The sequence below is a fragment of the Leptodactylus fuscus genome, chromosome 2 (genome assembly GCF_031893055.1).
Source record: "Leptodactylus fuscus isolate aLepFus1 chromosome 2, aLepFus1.hap2, whole genome shotgun sequence".
Taxonomy (NCBI): Eukaryota; Metazoa; Chordata; class Amphibia; order Anura; family Leptodactylidae; genus Leptodactylus; species Leptodactylus fuscus.
In genome coordinates, this window is record NC_134266.1 from 265,921,004 (window position 1) to 265,939,503 (window position 18,500).

Consider the following 18,500-nt stretch of genomic DNA (forward strand, 5'->3'; position numbering starts at 1 on the left):
GTAATGTAATGTATGTACACAGTGACTGCACCAGCAGAATAGTGAGTGCAGCCCTGGAGTATAATACAGGATAAGTAATGTAATGTATGTACACAGTGACTGCACCAGCAGAATAGTGAGTGCAGCTCTGGAGTATAATACAGGATAAGTAATGTAATGTATGTACACAGTGACTGCACCAGCAGAATAGTGAGTGCAGCTCTGGAGTATAATACAGGATAAGTAATGTAATGTATGTACACAGTGACTGCACCAGCAGAATAGTGAGCACAGCTCTGGAGTATAATACAGGATAAGTAATGTAATGTATGTACACAGTGACTGCACCAGCAGAATAGTGAGCGCAGCTCTGGAGTATAATACAGGATGTAACTCAGGATCAGTACAGGATAAGCAGAATAGTGAATGCAGCTCTGGAGTATAATAACAAATATAACTTACAACCAGTACCAGATAAGTGATGTAATATAGGAACACAGTGACTGCACCAGCAGAATAGTGAGTACAGCTCTGGAGAATAAACAGACCATAACTCAGAAACAGTACAGGATAAGTAATGCTACAGTATTTCTTTAGTTAGTTAATCGGCTGATCGTCACAGGCTCCCGGAACTGAGTTGATTTTGCAGAGGACAGCTACAAATTTTCCCTGCAGCGGCCACTACAGGAGAAATATAGTAACGCATGAGGTCATTGAAATGAGCCGATGACCAGGACAGCTCAAGTCCAAGAGAGTGAGAGCTGCTGCTTGTGAAGGCTCTCCCCTCTGGCACATAAACAGGGGTCCCGTACAAGGGACCCCTCTGTGACACCCATACGCTGTGAAAGTGCTTCTTGAGACCGGTCTGTAAAATGGTGAGCATACACTTATGGAAAAATAATAATATCGTACCGTGTAAAATGAATTCAGTATAAAACCAGGTTGGTCTCATTTCTGCTTTTTGGAATAAAAAAACAGCAACAGAGACTAAAATATGTAAACGGATAAGAGTCTGAACATGCCCAGTACAGAAGGTGCGCGTGTGTGACATCATAGGACAGAAACCATCAAACACAAACAGGAATTAGTAGAAATCAGGATCAACTTATAAAAAAGACGACTGGTTAATAAGACCCCCGCATCAAAAACAAACAAAAACATATATTACTTCCTCTGGTGCATAAGTTACTCAGCTAATACATTACATAGAAGGAACACGTCTGCTATGCAGAACATACATACACGTCAGACCACTGCAGTCCATGCCTGAGGAGATGCAGATGGACAAAAACATTCTGGGCCGATCGTCTCAGTTCGGAGAACCAATTTGGTGCAATAGAGCTCGAAATCCTTAGACTTATATGATCAGCAAGTAAGTACAAGCGGATATAAGAGAAAAATGCTTCTTTCTCCACTTATCACGGTTCCTGCCTCCTAGACTGATATTAACTCTGAAATCTCTGCTGAATCCAACTTAGTCTCCCAAACTGGACTGTCTGATCGCTGGTGTATCAAATTACAGCTGCCCATAAAGGTCTATGGAGGGAAGAGAGAATCAGCGAGGCTGCTGCAGCTATAAGTAAGTTTTCTATCTCAGCCCAAAGCTTTCGTCATAGGAGTATAGGTTTGTATAATGCCCTCCATGCTGTTGTTTCTAAATGAGTAATAGGAAAGAAGCGGATTCTCTCGTTTTCTCCAGGTACTGTATATGGGAGACATCATAGCGCTTGGTCTCTACTCACCAGCTAAGGACTGAAAATCAGAGACAGAGTCTGCAGAAGTGAAAAACTGCTAAAAAAATGCAAATATTAGTCCTATAGTAGACGGATATAGTGTTATTTCTCATGTAGACACAAGGCTGCTTATACTGGAGGACCTTTCACCAATACCGACCAAATTTTCTAAATAATTTAATAAGCCACGCCCTATTTACTCTGGAGCAGCTGGAATTTTTTCTCTTGCCCCCACCATTCCTGAACAATCAATGTGGTTAGTATTTGGATTCTACTATGATAACTAGACTCCCTAATGTCATGTGGGTGTTGTCAGGCAGGAGCAGACAAGGGGTGTGACTAAGAACTCCAATCACAGGCACAGTGTCATGGCCGCCCCTGCTCCTCCCCACATGACACCACTCACTTGACTTGAAAATCTAATTAACATATTATGCACCAAAAATAGCTTGGGAATGGTGGGGGCGAAGATGGAATTACTGGGAGGAACCGATGTAAGAATGAAAAGAGCTCAAGTTGGTGGAAGTGGTGAAAGATCCTCTTTAAAGAATTCTGTCTGTCAGCAGTCACCAATAGGAGGAGCTCACAGTATATGTATCACGGTCTATGTATGAATCCAAATGTAGTCAGCTCCGCCCAGCGCAGACAGAATATTATGACTTAGTACTATGGCTGTGCAAAACTGGATCGTTCGCAGCACGGCTGGTCTTAGGGAAGAAGGGGGTGAAATGAAAAAACTCTCCACTACTCCGAATCCTGAAGAGGGTCACCGGCATCATAAGACAACACAAAAATTACAAGTAAAGTTTCCCATTACTTAGTAAACCTTCTTCCTTGGCTTTTAAGAGCCCATAATGATGAGGAGTGCAAAACTTCCCTGAATATTTTTGAGAAACAACAAAGGTCAGGCGCGTACATAGAAAAATAGCAAAGAGTGAGCCCGACACCGCGCGGCGCGACCACGGTGTGTACATTCAAAGAATAAAAAAGGTTTTATCAAAAAAAATCTCTAAGGTCTAGGTATAAAACCAGCACGGACAAGTCCTCTTCAGCTCGCTGTGCAGAGGATTATTAAGTGGGTGGGCCATTGTTGAGTCTGACCTGTTGGGGGCGTTGCCCTCTTATGCGGTACTCTGTTAGTATACCGTGCTACATGGAGACATGGGGGACGTCAACGTACATATGCACTCCAGGTACCATTTACTTCCTAGAAAAAGCACCGCTCCTGAAGACTATGTCACGGCCCGGTCAAGTGTTCATAAGTCTACGTGTACCTAGTTTTACCGATCTGATCATTATTTTATGACCTTCTGCCCCATTATCATCCATATCCAGATGCAGAAACATGGAGTGTGCTGGACCTGCACAGATATGGACCTTACATCTCGCTCAACAAGGTCCCACCTGGTAGGGCAGATCCTGACTGTCCCATCCAGAATTTATGGCAAGTCGGACAAGCTCCCTCTATATACCTTGGTTGGAGATTGAACATATGAGCGGCCACCTCTACATTCATTCTTGGCTTACACGTGGTGGCCAGAAGCCACCGCTCCATTAGGACAGAGGTGGACAGATGGCAACCACAGCCACAGCAGTGCTGGTAGCCCTTAGGACATAGAAGATACTTGAAAGACACCAGCTTGAAGCAGAAAATCCCAAGTATCCAGAGGGATCATGATAACAAGATAGTGCTGGGTCCAGAATCAGCTCTCACCATAAAAAAGTTGAGGTTTTGGACTTACGATAGAAATAAACACACACTAAAATGAAGAGCAAACTAATATTCATAGACAAAGGTGCAATTTTACAGGAAATATATGCAGAAAGGAAAATCTACAGGTCAACATTCAACGATCATCTTAAAAGCTCTTGACGGGCCCGGGTTATATTTTGGGGGTGGTAGGTGCCATAGGGATTCATACTCAAAAAGAGAAATCCAAAAGTGTCCTTCCTTATCTTTCCTGTTGGCTAGATATATCCTAAGATGTGGGATGTAAAAGGACTAGGCTGGGGAAAAAACCTTGACTTTGAGATACTCTGCCACAAGATGTCTATTCTGCGTGTGTATGTGTGGCCACTCGGTGGTTGCGATGTGAACTGCAACCTGTCCTTCGATATCAGATTGGTGGTGGTCCAACTCTCAGCACCTTGAAGTAGCCAAGCTATAAGTAGTGGTGCTGTAGGGTGTCCCCTTTTCAGCTGACAGGCCAAAAATCTTAAATACGTAGATAAACCCTTTAAGAAAAATTCAAGGAAAGTTAAGAATGGACACATCTGACTAAGACCAAGGATGTGTATAACAAGAAACCAGGATTGGACCATTCCCTTGGCTTGCCCAGTGCCATTGTTGATCCTCACCCACATATGGTCAACAAGAAGGACTATAGTCTTCTTCTTTCGTCACTCAATAGGTGAGGAACATGAGGACAAAAAGGAAGGTTTAGAAGACAAAACTTGATGGAAGGGGAGGTAGCAGATCACGGTGAAGGCTGCAATGCCTTTACCATCTTGGACCTGATAAGACAAGGAATCGATGGAATTCACCGGAAATTTTCGACAATAAGAACAAGTAGTAGTATACTACAATTCAAAAAAACCCAAAACACTAAAGATCTTGACAACTTACTAGACGATACTAATCTGGATGAAGATTGTTACACATCTCCAGTTTTTGAGGAACGTCCTACACTCCTACTCCAAATTCAGGGAACCTGGCGACTGGCTGAAGAGATCTAAGAGAAGGCACCCACCACTCTCCAAAACATGGACTCCTACGTACAACACAAAGTGCTACATCCTCAATATCAAGCGTCCGTATTGGTCCACAACACTTGGGTAGGTGACCACGACAGTCTCCGGTGACCTACACCTCATCGAGAAGTCAGCTAAATATCTTATGCGGAGGAAAATTAAGACATTTCATTGGTGTTAGTCCATCTTAGATACAATCAATGACAAGCGATAATAATTTTAGCCCCATTATAAATGACTATAAATGTTTTTTTTTTTCGGAGTAATTTGACGGGGTAATGGAGACACCTCGGTGTCGGGTCTGAATCTCTATCTGGATCATTCGATAATCTACCAAGAAGAATTAACTCATCTTCGTATTGGTCAACTAGAATTAGTTAATACTGAACTGAAGCTTACAAGATCCCACTTTTATTCTCCTCAGAAATTTGTTCTGATTTTGAGACTCTTTGATTTTCACATTTTTTTGTCACGGGAGAAGAACACGAGCGTTCAGGAGAACTGGATCGGTAACTCTGGTTTGACAATGGTGTATCTTGGGTCCAGTTTAGGTATAAAGTTGTTGAATTTCTTAGAAGCTTCGGAACCAAAGACGTCCAAGGCTTTCCTATTCATTACAGCAAACCTAACCAAGGAGAAGAAGATAGAGATGGTTATTTGTTGAGCTTGTGATTGTGGTGTGATTGCAACGATAGAGGTTTTAACTTCCATTGTGATTCCATCTGTTTAATTTTTGATGTAAATGAGGTCACTGCTGTAATGAAAGCCCCTACAGAATTAGCAAATGTGAGGCTGTGGTCAGTCTTCCGTGAACAGAGTGAAAATTTAATTGCGTAAAATTAAAAATCATAAAGTTTTAAAGGGATCCTATAAGTAAAACTGAATTTTTTTCTGCCTGCCACGTAGGAATAGCCTTAAGAAAGGGTATTCTTCTCCTACCTTTAGATGTCTTCTCCACGCCGCCGTTCGACAAATGAGTTCTTTTGCAGTACTGGGGGCGGGCCTCAACGCTCAAACAGCACTGGGGGCATCCCCAATGCTGCGAGAGAACTCTCCAGCGCCACCTCCATCTTCTTAAGAAACTTGTCTTCTTTGCGTCTTCTTCCAGCGGTGGCTTCAAACTTCTAGGCCTCGGCCAGCAGACTGTGCATGCCCGCCAGCCACAAGAAAATGGACGCTTAAAATACTGTGTAAGCGGCTATCTTCTTGTGGCCGACGGGCATTGCCCTAAGCCCGAGGCCTAGAAGTTTGAAGCCTCTGCCGGAAGATGACGTGAAGTGAGGCTGTTCCTGAAGAAGATGGAGGCGGCGCTGGAGAGTTCTCTCATAGCATTGGGGACACCCCCAGTGCTGTTTGAGCGCAGAGGACCACCTCCCAGTGGTGCGAGAGGGCTCATTTGCATACCGACAAAAACTGGGATTTATATCGAACGGCGGCGCGGAGAAGACATCTAAAGGTAGGAGAAGAATAGCCTCTCTTAAGGCTACTCCTACGTAGTAGGCAGAAAAAAAAATCAGTTCTAATGATAGGATCCCTTTAAAAAATGTGTTCTTTTCTAAAAAAAAAAAAAACTTGGTTTGAATCACAGGCCATTTTGGTAACATATTCGCTTTAATTGACTATAACCATTAAAAAAAACCAAAGAGACATCTTACCTCCCCTTTGTAAGTCTCAAAAGAAATTTCCAGTATGATGGTCGTAAATTCTGAACTTCCATAACCGCCTAAGAGACAAGGAAATAAATATTACACACGGGAATTATTAGGAGTTCTTCAAGAATGATGACAGCAACGAGAACAATGGCGGCCGTACTTAGGCTATGGTCGCATCTGTGATGTGTCCGTCCAAAATTGATTTGGTGATGTCAAAGAAAAACCACAAGAACTCAATGGATCCCATTGCAGTCAATGAGGTGTCTCGGGATCCACTGTTGTCCATCTTTGGACAGACCAGCTTTACATTTTAAACCATTGTTCTGGTCCTACCATGGACGAGACGTATGGATCAAAGGACGCAGATGTGAATTTTATGGCCACCAACTCTCTAAGAAACGTCTTATTTGACCAACTATGGTCCATACATTTTTAATAAAATCAGACTACACTGGGTTTGTTACATAGTAGATGAGGTTGGATAAAGATATCAGTCCATCAAGTCCAACCTCAAGTCCAACCAAGTCAAGTCTGACCTCTAGGGTACCACGGAGGCCTGCGATCAGGCCTTAGCGTTGATGTGGGGCTTGCTGCTTATGATGTCAGGGTGCCCCACATGACTTCTAAGGCCCAATCGGAGGCCTCAGCGGTTCTCCTAGGACATGACATCACTCAGGAGGCCAGAAGATGACCGAAGAAGACCATGATGGAGCGCTGGAGGTTGCAATGAGAGGCGAGGGAAGGTGAGTATCAGTGTTTATTATGTTTCTGCAGATCACAGTGTTCTCCTATGAGGACCATTATTGATGTTTTGTAATCTACAGTGGAACCCGGGAGTAATAGTTCAGTTTTTCTGCAGCGCCACCACAGGTGAAATTAAGCATTACACAGTGTCCATTCAATCAATTAATGCAGGACAGGACAGATCCTCCAGAGGGAGACACTTTTTGAAATCACTCTTCACGTTGGCCACTAGATGAGGATCCTGATTAGAGGACACCCCTATTTTAATGCAAACATTGAGTGTCGGAAAATGGATAAATGTTACTTACTGCATGGAAACAGATAGCAGTAGACACGGCGTAGATGATACTATCTGCGTGCGGGAAATATGGAAACCGCCCGGCCTCAATCCCCTTGAAATACATTGTCTGCAACGAGAAGCGTAGGGTGAAAATGGAGACTGACATCTTACGCCGGGTAAGTCTCTGACTGCAGGAAAGACACATAAGCCCAATGACGCACTTACCTCCACCAATTTGGATGCCAGATACATGGAGATTGTGGTGCTTTTGTAGAACATCATGGAGATTCCAGCCAGAAAACCTAAAACATATAGACAGATACTGTACTGTGCAATGGCGTCTACAGTGAAGACTCCACCATTCGGCCACAGCGATCATTCCCAACCCAAGTCAATTGTGCAATTAAAGCTGTAGGAGGTCCTTAGGTTTTTCTCTCTCTTTTGGGGTCGCCAACTTAGAATTTGAGGTTTGTATAAGGGGGCAGCATGGGCAGACAAAAGGGTCGCCCTAAGCTTTGACAAAGGATGTTCACTTGTTCATAAGACTTTGTAGCTCAGAGGTTTAGAAACTGGTCTAAGGACCTTTCTCCTCCAAAAGAGTAGGTCCTTTACTCAAGACCACTTCTAAAAGCCAGAGAAGTTGGCTATTGAGAAGAGTAATAATTTTTCACTTAGTTTCCAATTTATCTCTGAGGTATCACCAGCTGGGTGCATGGACAACCCAACCAGGAACGTCAATGAGGTCTCCACCAGTCTACGGCCACCCCATGACACTCCCGTATAATAAACATTTATGCCTCTTTGATGTTTGGGGAGAGGGGCAATTCATTCTACAGTCGTCTTCATAAAAGTTAGCAGCTAGAGATACAGATAGATTTTCTACACGTTGAACATATGATCTGCCCCTTTGCCCCAATTCTTCTGAAGCGAGCCTTACCAGCTATAAGTGCGTGAAGTTCATCATCCAGGTTTCGTACCCAACGCAAAAAGCAGCTTGTACCCTGTTTGGATGGACACAATAAATACTGTTTTAGCAGAAGCAGATTCAAATTTTCTTGTCCGACTTTGGCCTGATGCTCTGTCCCTATGTTATGAGTCACGTTGCAGCTCAGATTTTTCAAACAGGCTGCTGTGATTAAGCACAATCCCACCCAAAGCCCACCCTGAAGTCAGTGCATGTAATAATATACTTGTACTGTACAAAGACTGTGAGCCCGCTGAGGATAGGAACTAATGTGAGAGATTACCCTGTAAGTGCATGTATATGTATTACTGACGCACGAGTGCTCTTACCTTATAAATACTGACAAAAGAGCCAAGAAAAGCCCCGAGCTGGAAGTTTTCTTTGTTGTAAAACAGAGAGATCAACCGGGAAGGTTTTGTAAACACTTGTCTGAAGGTGGACGGGATACGGAGGCAGCACTGGATCAAATACCCAACACTGAACATTCGTATAAATCCCTGAAAGGGAGAAGTAGTAGTTATATTCTTGTACATAGGGGGCAGTATTGTAGTAGTTATATTCTTGTACATAGGAGTAGTATTATAGTAGTTATATTCCTGTACATAGGAGCAGTATTATAGTAGTTATATTCTTGTACATAGGGGGCAGTATTATAGTAGTTATATTCTTGTATATAGGAGCAGTATTATAGTAGTTATATTCTTGTATATAGGAGCAGGATTATAGTAGTTATATTCTTGTACATAGGGGCAGTATTATAGTAGTTATATTCTTGTACATAGGAGTAGTATTATAGTAGTTATATTCTTGTACATAGGGGGCAGTATTATAGTAGTTATATTCTTGTACATAGGAGTAGTATTATAGTAGTTATATTCTTGTACATAGGAGCAGTATTATAGTAGTTATATTCTTGTACATAAGAGTAGTATTATAGTAGTTATATTCTTGTACATAGGAGGTAGTATTATAGCTGTTATATTCTTGTACATAGGAGTAGTATTATAGTAGTTATATTCTTGTACATAGGAGTAGTATTATAGTAGTTATATTCTTGTACATAGGAGTAGTATTATAGTAGTTATATTCTTGTACATAGGAGTAGTATTATAGTAGTTATATTCTTGTACATAGGAGTAGTATTATAGTAGTTATATTCTTGTACATAGGAGCAGTATTATAGTAGTTATATTCTTGTACATAGGGGCAGTATTATAGTAGTTATATTCTTGTACATAGGGGCAGTATTATAGTAGTTATATTCTTGTATATAGGAGCAGTATTATAGTAGTTATATTCTTGTACATAGGGGCAGTATTATAGTAGTTATATTCTTGTATATAGGAGTAGTATTATAGTAGTTAAATTCTTGTACATAGGAGCAGTATTATAGTAGTTATATTCTTGTACATAGGAGTAGTATTATAGTAGTTATATTCTTGTACATAGGAGTAGTATTATAGTAGTTATATTCTTGTATATAGGAGCAGTATTATAGTAGTTATATTCTTGTACATAGGAGTAGTATTATAGTAGTTATATTCTTGTACATAGGAGGTAGTATTATAGTAGTTATATTCTTGTATATAGGAGCAGTATTATAGTAGTTATATTCTTGTACATAGGAGTAGTATTATAGTAGTTATATTCTTGTACATAGGAGCAGTATTATAGTAGTTATATTCTTGTACATAGGAGTAGTATTATAGTAGTTATATTCTTGTACATAGGAGGTAGTATTATAGCTGTTATATTCTTGTACATAGGAGTAGTATTATAGTAGTTATATTCTTGTACATAGGACCAGTATTATAGTAGTTATATTCTTGTACATAGGAGGTAGTATTATAGTAGTTATATTCTTGTACATAGGAGGTAGTATTATAGTAGTTATATTCTTGTACATAGGAGCAGTATTATAGTAGTTATATTCTTGTACATAGGAGTAGTATTATAGTAGTTATATTCTTGTACATAGGAGGTAGTATTATAGCTGTTATATTCTTGTACATAGGAGTAGTATTATAGTAGTTATATTCTTGTACATAGGAGCAGTATTATAGTAGTTATATTCTTGTACATAGGAGTAGTATTATAGTAGTTATATTCTTGTACATAGGACCAGTATTATAGTAGTTATATTCTTGTACATAGGAGTAGTATTATAGTAGTTATATTCTTGTACATAGGAGGAGTATTATAGTAGTTATATTCTTGTACATAGGAGCAGTATTATAGTAGTTATATTCTTGTACATAGGAGTAGTATTATAGTAGTTATATTCTTGTACATAGGAGTAGTATTATAGTAGTTATATTCTTGTACATAGGAGTAGTATTATAGTAGTTATATTCTTGTACATAGGACCAGTATTATAGTAGTTATATTCTTGTACATAGGAGGTAGTATTATAGTAGTTATATTCTTGTACATAGGAGGTAGTATTATAGTAGTTATATTCTTGTACATAGGAGCAGTATTATAGTAGTTATATTCTTGTACATAGGAGTAGTATTATAGTAGTTATATTCTTGTACATAGGAGGTAGTATTATAGCTGTTATATTCTTGTACATAGGAGTAGTATTATAGTAGTTATATTTTTGTACATAGGAGTAGTATTATAGTAGTTATATTCTTGTACATAGGACCAGTATTATAGTAGTTATATTCTTGTACATAGGAGCAGTATTATAGTAGTTATATTCTTGTACATAGGAGTAGTATTATAGTAGTTATATTCTTGTACATAGGACCAGTATTATAGTAGTTATATTCTTGTACATAGGACCAGTATTATAGTAGTTATATTCTTGTACATAGGAGGTAGTATTATAGTAGTTATATTCTTGTACATAGGAGGTAGTATTATAGTAGTTATATTCTTGTACATAGGAGCAGTATTATAGTAGTTATATTCTTGTACATAGGAGTAGTATTATAGTAGTTATATTCTTGTACATAGGAGGTAGTATTATAGCTGTTATATTCTTGTACATAGGAGTAGTATTATAGTAGTTATATTCTTGTACATAGGAGCAGTATTATAGTAGTTATATTCTTGTACATAGGAGTAGTATTATAGTAGTTATATTCTTGTACATAGGACCAGTATTATAGTAGTTATATTCTTGTACATAGGAGTAGTATTATAGTAGTTATATTCTTGTACATAGGAGGAGTATTATAGTAGTTATATTCTTGTACATAGGAGCAGTATTATAGTAGTTATATTCTTGTACATAGGAGTAGTATTATAGTAGTTATATTCTTGTACATAGGAGTAGTATTATAGTAGTTATATTCTTGTACATAGGAGTAGTATTATAGTAGTTATATTCTTGTACATAGGAGTAGTATTATAGTAGTTATATTCTTGTACATAGGAGTAGTATTATAGTAGTTATATTCTTGTACATAGGAGTAGTATTATAGTAGTTATATTCTTGTACATAGGAGTAGTATTATAGTAGTTATATTCTTGTACATAGGAGTAGTATTATAGTAGTTATATTCTTGTACATAGGACCAGTATTATAGTAGTTATATTCTTGTACATAGGAGGTAGTATTATAGTAGTTATATTCTTGTACATAGGAGGTAGTATTATAGTAGTTATATTCTTGTACATAGGAGCAGTATTATAGTAGTTATATTCTTGTACATAGGAGTAGTATTATAGTAGTTATATTCTTGTACATAGGAGGTAGTATTATAGCTGTTATATTCTTGTACATAGGAGTAGTATTATAGTAGTTATATTTTTGTACATAGGAGTAGTATTATAGTAGTTATATTCTTGTACATAGGACCAGTATTATAGTAGTTATATTCTTGTACATAGGAGCAGTATTATAGTAGTTATATTCTTGTACATAGGAGTAGTATTATAGTAGTTATATTCTTGTACATAGGACCAGTATTATAGTAGTTATATTCTTGTACATAGGGGCAGTATTATAGTAGTTATATTCTTGTACATAGGAGTAGTATTATAGTAGTTATATTCTTGTACATAGGAGGAGTATTATAGTAGTTATATTCTTGTACATAGGAGTAGTATTATAGTAGTTATATTCTTGTACATAGGAGTAGTATTATAGTAGTTATATTCTTGTACATAGGAGGTAGTATTATAGTAGTTATATTCTTGTACATAGGATCAGTATTATAGTAGTTATATTCTTGTACATAGGAGCAGTATTATACTAGTTATATTCTTGTACATAGGAGTAGTATTATAGTAGTTATATTCTTGTACATAGGAGTAGTATTATAGTAGTTATATTCTTGTATATAGGAGCAGTATTATAGTAGTTATATTCTTGTACATAGGAGTAGTATTATAGTAGTTATATTCTTGTACATAGGAGGTAGTATTATAGCTGTTATATTCTTGTACATAGGAGTAGTATTATAGTAGTTATATTCTTGTACATAGGAGTAGTATTATAGTAGTTATATTCTTGTACATAGGAGGTAGTATTATAGTAGTTATATCCTTGTACATAGGAGTAGTATTATAGTAGTTATATCCTTGTACATAGGAGGTAGTATTATAGCTGTTATATTCTTGTACATAGGAGGTAGTATTATAGTAGTTATATCCTTGTACATAGGAGGTAGTATTATAGCTGTTATATTCTTGTACATAGGAGTAGTATTATAGTAGTTATATTCTTGTACATAGGAGGTAGTATTACAGTAGTTATATCCTTGTACATAGGAGTAGTATTATAGTAGTTATATTCTTGTACATAGGAGGTAGTATTATAGCTGTTATATTCTTGTACATAGGAGTAGTATTATAGTAGTTATATTCTTGTACATAGGAGGTAGTATTATAGTAGTTATATTCTTGTACATAGGAGCAGTATTATAGTAGTTATATTCTTGTACATAGGGGCAGTATTATAGTAGTTATATTCTTGTACATAGGAGCAGTATTATAGTAGTTATATTCTTGTACATAGGAGTAGTATTATAGTAATTATATTCTTGTACATAGGAGTAGTATTATAGTAGTTATATTTTTATACAAACTGGGCAGTATTATAGTCGGCACTTGTGTTAGACGCATTGGTGGAGGTTCTAGTAGTCACATTTTCACTCATTGTACATTGATGACATATCCTATTACTGCACTATGCTAGCATTCTCACTGGTCAGGTCAACTGTCACAATACCCCTTTATATTTCTCCTTTTGTACTGGAAAATACTTCAAATCATAGCAGACGAATCCTAGAGAAGTTTGATTCTTTATCAGTTGCTCTTTGCTCCTGTTTTCAGGGACTTTCTTAACAAAACGTGATTTTAAAATTTAGTAAAATTTGAGGAATTGCTTTTGTTCATTCAGTAGAAAACTGGTGTTACACACTTTTTGACACCAGATGGCACCAGTGTATTATTCACAAGGCCTGCTGTCCCTTGCTCTCGCTCTCTCTCAATATATATATATATATTCCACCTACTTGTGGAAAATGGGATGTCTTATAAGTCAATGTAACATGAATGACAAAAGTGAAAACCTTATAATATTATGATGTTGTCTTTTATGACACCTACAAATTACCATCCTAATTACATCATGGAAGACAGATTTGCATATTCTTCCCATCATCCAGGATATTTCAACTTGTAATAAAGTTTGCAACTTTGTGTTCAGCGTCTGTAACCCCGCTCATGGCTGGTCTTGCCTTCAACTGTAAAGTGAAGACCACTATACACAGTCCAGACAATGCTCTGTGAGCATAATACATCAAGGACAGCTGTACAACAGTGTATCTCAGTTGACTACAATGGATCAGTCTGGAGTTGCTGATATGGGCAAAGTAGCTGCCTTGATCATGAAGCTCTATTCTTTATGCAAATTAGAAGATTGGTGCACCAGGGCGTGTCCTCAATAACCAGAGCACCACTGCTCATGGGTGGTCACCCGCTACCTGTATGATCGACGCCTGCCTCCTGAGCCTTAAAATGGACCCTGTCCATGCCCCAATGGGTTGTATTCTGACATATGAGCACTACAGCCTGTCTTCTGTATGAATTACATGGTCTCCGCATCAACAGTACAGCAGAGCCATCTGGGAAGTAAGCTACCTCTAAAGGGAATATATAGTTTTTTTTATATATAATAAAAATAAAAAGTCAAGAAATCCTAAAATTTATAAACAGCAAAATTTAAATATTTTTTAAAAAATATTTGGATTGGACACATTCCCTTTAAGGACCCTACGCCATCGTCTGAGCCCTCAGTAAATGTATGTGACAACAGACAGTAGTAGATGGGTTCAGCAGTCTGGGTCGAGTCATTAGCATTACTAACTAATGGGATTGATTTAACTAACGGGATTGATTAAACATCTAACCTCAATGAATGGCGATAACACTCATGTTCTTGGAACGGGTTCCTGGCCGGGGAATCCAGGGATAATATAAAAGGTTGGCTCGTGCAGTCATAGTATACTTTATCAACAAGGGTCTTCAAAGAAACATGTCTGCCATCCTGGCCGCGTTCCGCCACATCTTGTAGTCATTTCCCAGCCTTGCAATCAGCGGGTGTTTGGACATCATGGCTTACCTTAATGCAATAAGAGATACAGTTGTCTTCGTAGTGCTTGCAACATCTGTGCCTTGGCCCGTGCTTGCATCTAAACAGAAAGCCATAAATCACCGGGAAGAATGCAAAGAGTAAATAGGGATGTATGTGTGTATCCTAGCAATAAACATACAAGCAGGTCCGGCCGGCGAGGAACGTGGTTGGAAACAAATGGGTCAGAACATGAGATATACAAGGAGACGCCCTGGACGGTGAGGGTTGTGTGTGATCGGGGGCCAGGCCGCTTATAAATAACCCATTAATCGCCACATACAGGGATGGGAGAGCTGAACATCTTAATGTATTCCTGGTGGTCTGAGGGACAAGGTTCACCTGTCAACTCTCATCCAAAAACTGCGAGCTCTGCAGTCCTCATATCACCTGGCGTGTCTTATACGCCTGGATATAACTTTTAGACTGTGCAAGTGTGTTAGCAAATTCAGCCCATGAGGGATATTGTCCTTTGTTAAACCACTGGACCATCAGGCATATAATTTACTGCTCGACCGCCATGGATTGTTACTTGCGACAGCACTAGATATATTGCTTAGTAAACCACTAAACTCGCAGATATTTTGTTGTGTGCTAGTTGACCTGATAATAGAACTTATTAGATCACTGGACTACCAGGGATATTGTTATTAGCAAGACCACTAGATATTCTACAGCACTGATCACCAGGGATCTTGTTATTTGCTGGACAAGATAACATTCCTTACTAAACCACATTGTTAATAGCTAGACCATTACATACACCTTAATAAACCACTAGACCACCAGGGATATTGTTATTTGCTACAATACTAGATATTATACCTTACTAAACCAGTGGACCACCTGTAATATTGTTATCAGCAAGGCCCCTAGATAATACACCTTAACAAACCACTAGACCTTTAGATAATACACCTTAATAAACCACTAGACCACCAGGGATACTATTATTTGCTAGACCACTAGGTAATACATCTTAATATACAACTAGACCACCAGGGATCTTGTTATTTCCTAAACCAGTAGATCATTTACCTTACTAAACCACTAGACCACCAGGGATACTGTTATTTGCTACAACGCTAGATATTATAACTTACTAAACCAGTGGACCACCTGTAATATTGTTATCAGCAAGGCCACTAGATAATACACCTTAATAAACCTCTAGACCACCAGGGATACTGTCATTTGCTAGACCACTACATCATTTACCTTACTAAACAACTGGACCACCAGGGATATTGTTATTAACAAGATCAGTAGCTAATAGACCTTACGAAGCCAATGGACCACCAGTAATATTGTTATTACCAAGACCACTACATAATATACCTTAATAAACCACTAGACCACCAGGGATATTGTTATTTGCTATAACACTAGATATTATACCTTACTAAACCAGTGGACCACCTGTAATATTGTTATCGGTAAGACCACTAGATAATACACCTTAATAAACCACTAGACCATTAGATAATACACCTTAATAAACCTCTAGACCACCAGGGATACTGTTATTTGCTAGACCACTAAGTAATACATCTTAATATACAACTAGACCACCAGGGATCTTGCTATTTGCTAGACCACTAGATTTTTTACCTTACTAAACCACTGGACCACCAGGGATATTGTTAATAACAAGATCAGTAGCTAATAGACCTTACAAAGCCAATGGAGCACCAGTGATATTGTTATTACCAAGACCACTACATAATATACCTTAATAAACCACTAGACCACCAGGGATATTGTTATTTGCTATAACACTAGATATTATACCTTACTAAACCAGTGGACCACCTGTAATATTGTTATCGGTAAGACCACTAGATAATACACCTTAATAAACCACTAGACCATTAGATAATACACCTTAATAAACCTCTAGACCACCAGGGATACTGTTATTTGCTAGACCACTAAGTAATACATCTTAATATACAACTAGACCACCAGGGATCTTGCTATTTGCTAGACCACTAGATTTTTTACCTTACTAAACCACTGGACCACCAGGGATATTGTTAATAACAAGATCAGTAGCTAATAGACCTTACAAAGCCAATGGAGCACCAGTGATATTGTTATTACCAAGACCACTACATAATATACCTTAATAAACCACTAGACCACCAGGGATATTGTTATTTGCTATAACACTAGATATTATACCTTACTAAACCAGTGGACCACCTGTAATATTGTTATCGGTAAGACCACTAGGTAATACACCTTAATAAACCACTAGACCATTAGATAATACACCTTAATAAACCTCTAGACCACCAGGGATACTGTTATTTGCTAGACCACTAGGCAATACATCTTAATATACAACTAGAGCAAAGGGATCTTGCTATTTGCTAGAACACTAGATCATTTACCTTACTAAACCACTAGACCACCAGGGATATTGTTATTAACAAGATCAGTAGCTAATAGACCTTACAAAACCAATGGACCACCAGTGATATTGTTATCAGCAAGGCCACTAGATGATACATCTTAATAAACCACCAGCAGGCTCTCTGAGGTCAGGTGGACAATCCCAATCTTTCTGCCCCAGCCCAAGGCCAATCACCTGACAGTAAACAGCATAACTGTGCTGAAAATAACAGAAATGATTGCTCAGGAATGGTGGGATCTAGAGAAAAAAATTCCAACTGTGCCAGAATCCTCGCAATGGTGCTTACTGAAAGTTGCAATTACTAATGTGACCACCCCTGCCTGCAGTTAACCGACCTGAGTTAGAATCTGCATTATGCTCCAGAGCTTCATTCCCAATTCTGCTAGTTGCATTAAGCACAGTTGACTATCCTGTTGTCAGACACGCCCCTACAGTTTACTGAGCTATTCTAATTCATTAGGAAAGGATATCGGATTACTTAGTATGCCAGACCTCTGAACAACCAAAGAAAGTCAGAAGAGTTCAGCTCTGAAGCAACAAATAGTAAACTTTCCTCTGTTTTCATGCTTCAGTCTCCATACCTAAAGTCCATTTTGTGCTCCAGCACCAGTTACCTACGAGGACTGGAACGCCAGGTCTGCGCTCAAAGGAAGATTTGTTAAATTTTGTAACAATCCAAAATTTACGATAATCAAAAACATCTTGAACCTCTTAGGGAAGAAATTCACATTGTTCGCACAATCGTTTGAACATGTTGTGCAACACTAACCCTCATCCCTGAGAAAGTGGATTCCTGACATATTATTCTTAAGTCTGATACATTTACGTGATTTACGGAGAACGTTTTTTGGCCGGTGTAGGGTTTTTCCATTTCTACAATAGTTTTCTCATGGTCAAGGTGACAGAGCGCGTTCTACGAAAAATCAAATTACAATTCCCAACTCAAAACTTAAAAAAAAATTCTGCTGGTACGTACATGGAGTCCATAAGTTTCTTTGTGAGAGAAAATATATTAATCCGCCGAGATGTTTCCGCCCGTTCCTTGGTCTTCTTCCCGGTTTTGGCATACAAGGTCTCAGGCAATAGCGTATGAGCTGGAATTTCTTCTTTTCCCACAATGAACCTGGATCGAAAAAGAAATTTTAACGTAAATTTCCAGCACCCTTTTAATGTGGCTAATGAGATTATTTTCCGTGATGCCGATGAGGATTCTGATGGCCAACTCTAAGGATGGGCCATCAATATCAGATCGGTGGGGATTTGATTCACACCTCCCCTTTTAAGAGAACTGCAACCGCTTCGATCAGGTGATTGGAAGAGTTGGACAGAAAAGTCACAAAGATCCGGATTCCAGACAACCCTTTTAATCGCTTATTCCAATCTAACAAG

At 38.4% G+C, this 18,500-nt stretch overlaps 1 protein-coding gene across 2 annotated transcripts in view; it reads right to left on the reverse strand.

The window, feature by feature from the left end:
• Positions 1-222: 222 nt before the first annotated feature.
• The window catches only part of TMEM135 (transmembrane protein 135), a 229,310-nt gene continuing 211,032 nt past the window's right edge, over positions 223-18,500 (reverse strand). Inside the window, exons 8-16 of one of the 2 annotated variants that reach the window (XR_012715121.1) lie at positions 18,088-18,234; positions 14,684-14,753; positions 8,433-8,600; positions 8,077-8,140; positions 7,365-7,441; positions 7,168-7,266; positions 6,119-6,186; positions 799-5,088; positions 223-763 (exon numbers count right to left, since the gene is read on the reverse strand). Coding sequence is in view for 1 of the 2 variants with exons in the window: in XM_075266218.1 (XP_075122319.1) it covers positions 4,956-5,088; positions 6,119-6,186; positions 7,168-7,266; positions 7,365-7,441; positions 8,077-8,140; positions 8,433-8,600; positions 14,684-14,753; positions 18,088-18,234 (826 nt within the window). In the remaining variant the exon portion in view is untranslated. Of the gene's footprint in view, positions 5,089-6,118; positions 6,187-7,167; positions 7,267-7,364; positions 7,442-8,076; positions 8,141-8,432; positions 8,601-14,683; positions 14,754-18,087; positions 18,235-18,500 lie in introns of both variants that reach the window. The other variant, XM_075266218.1, reaches the window with a different exon arrangement.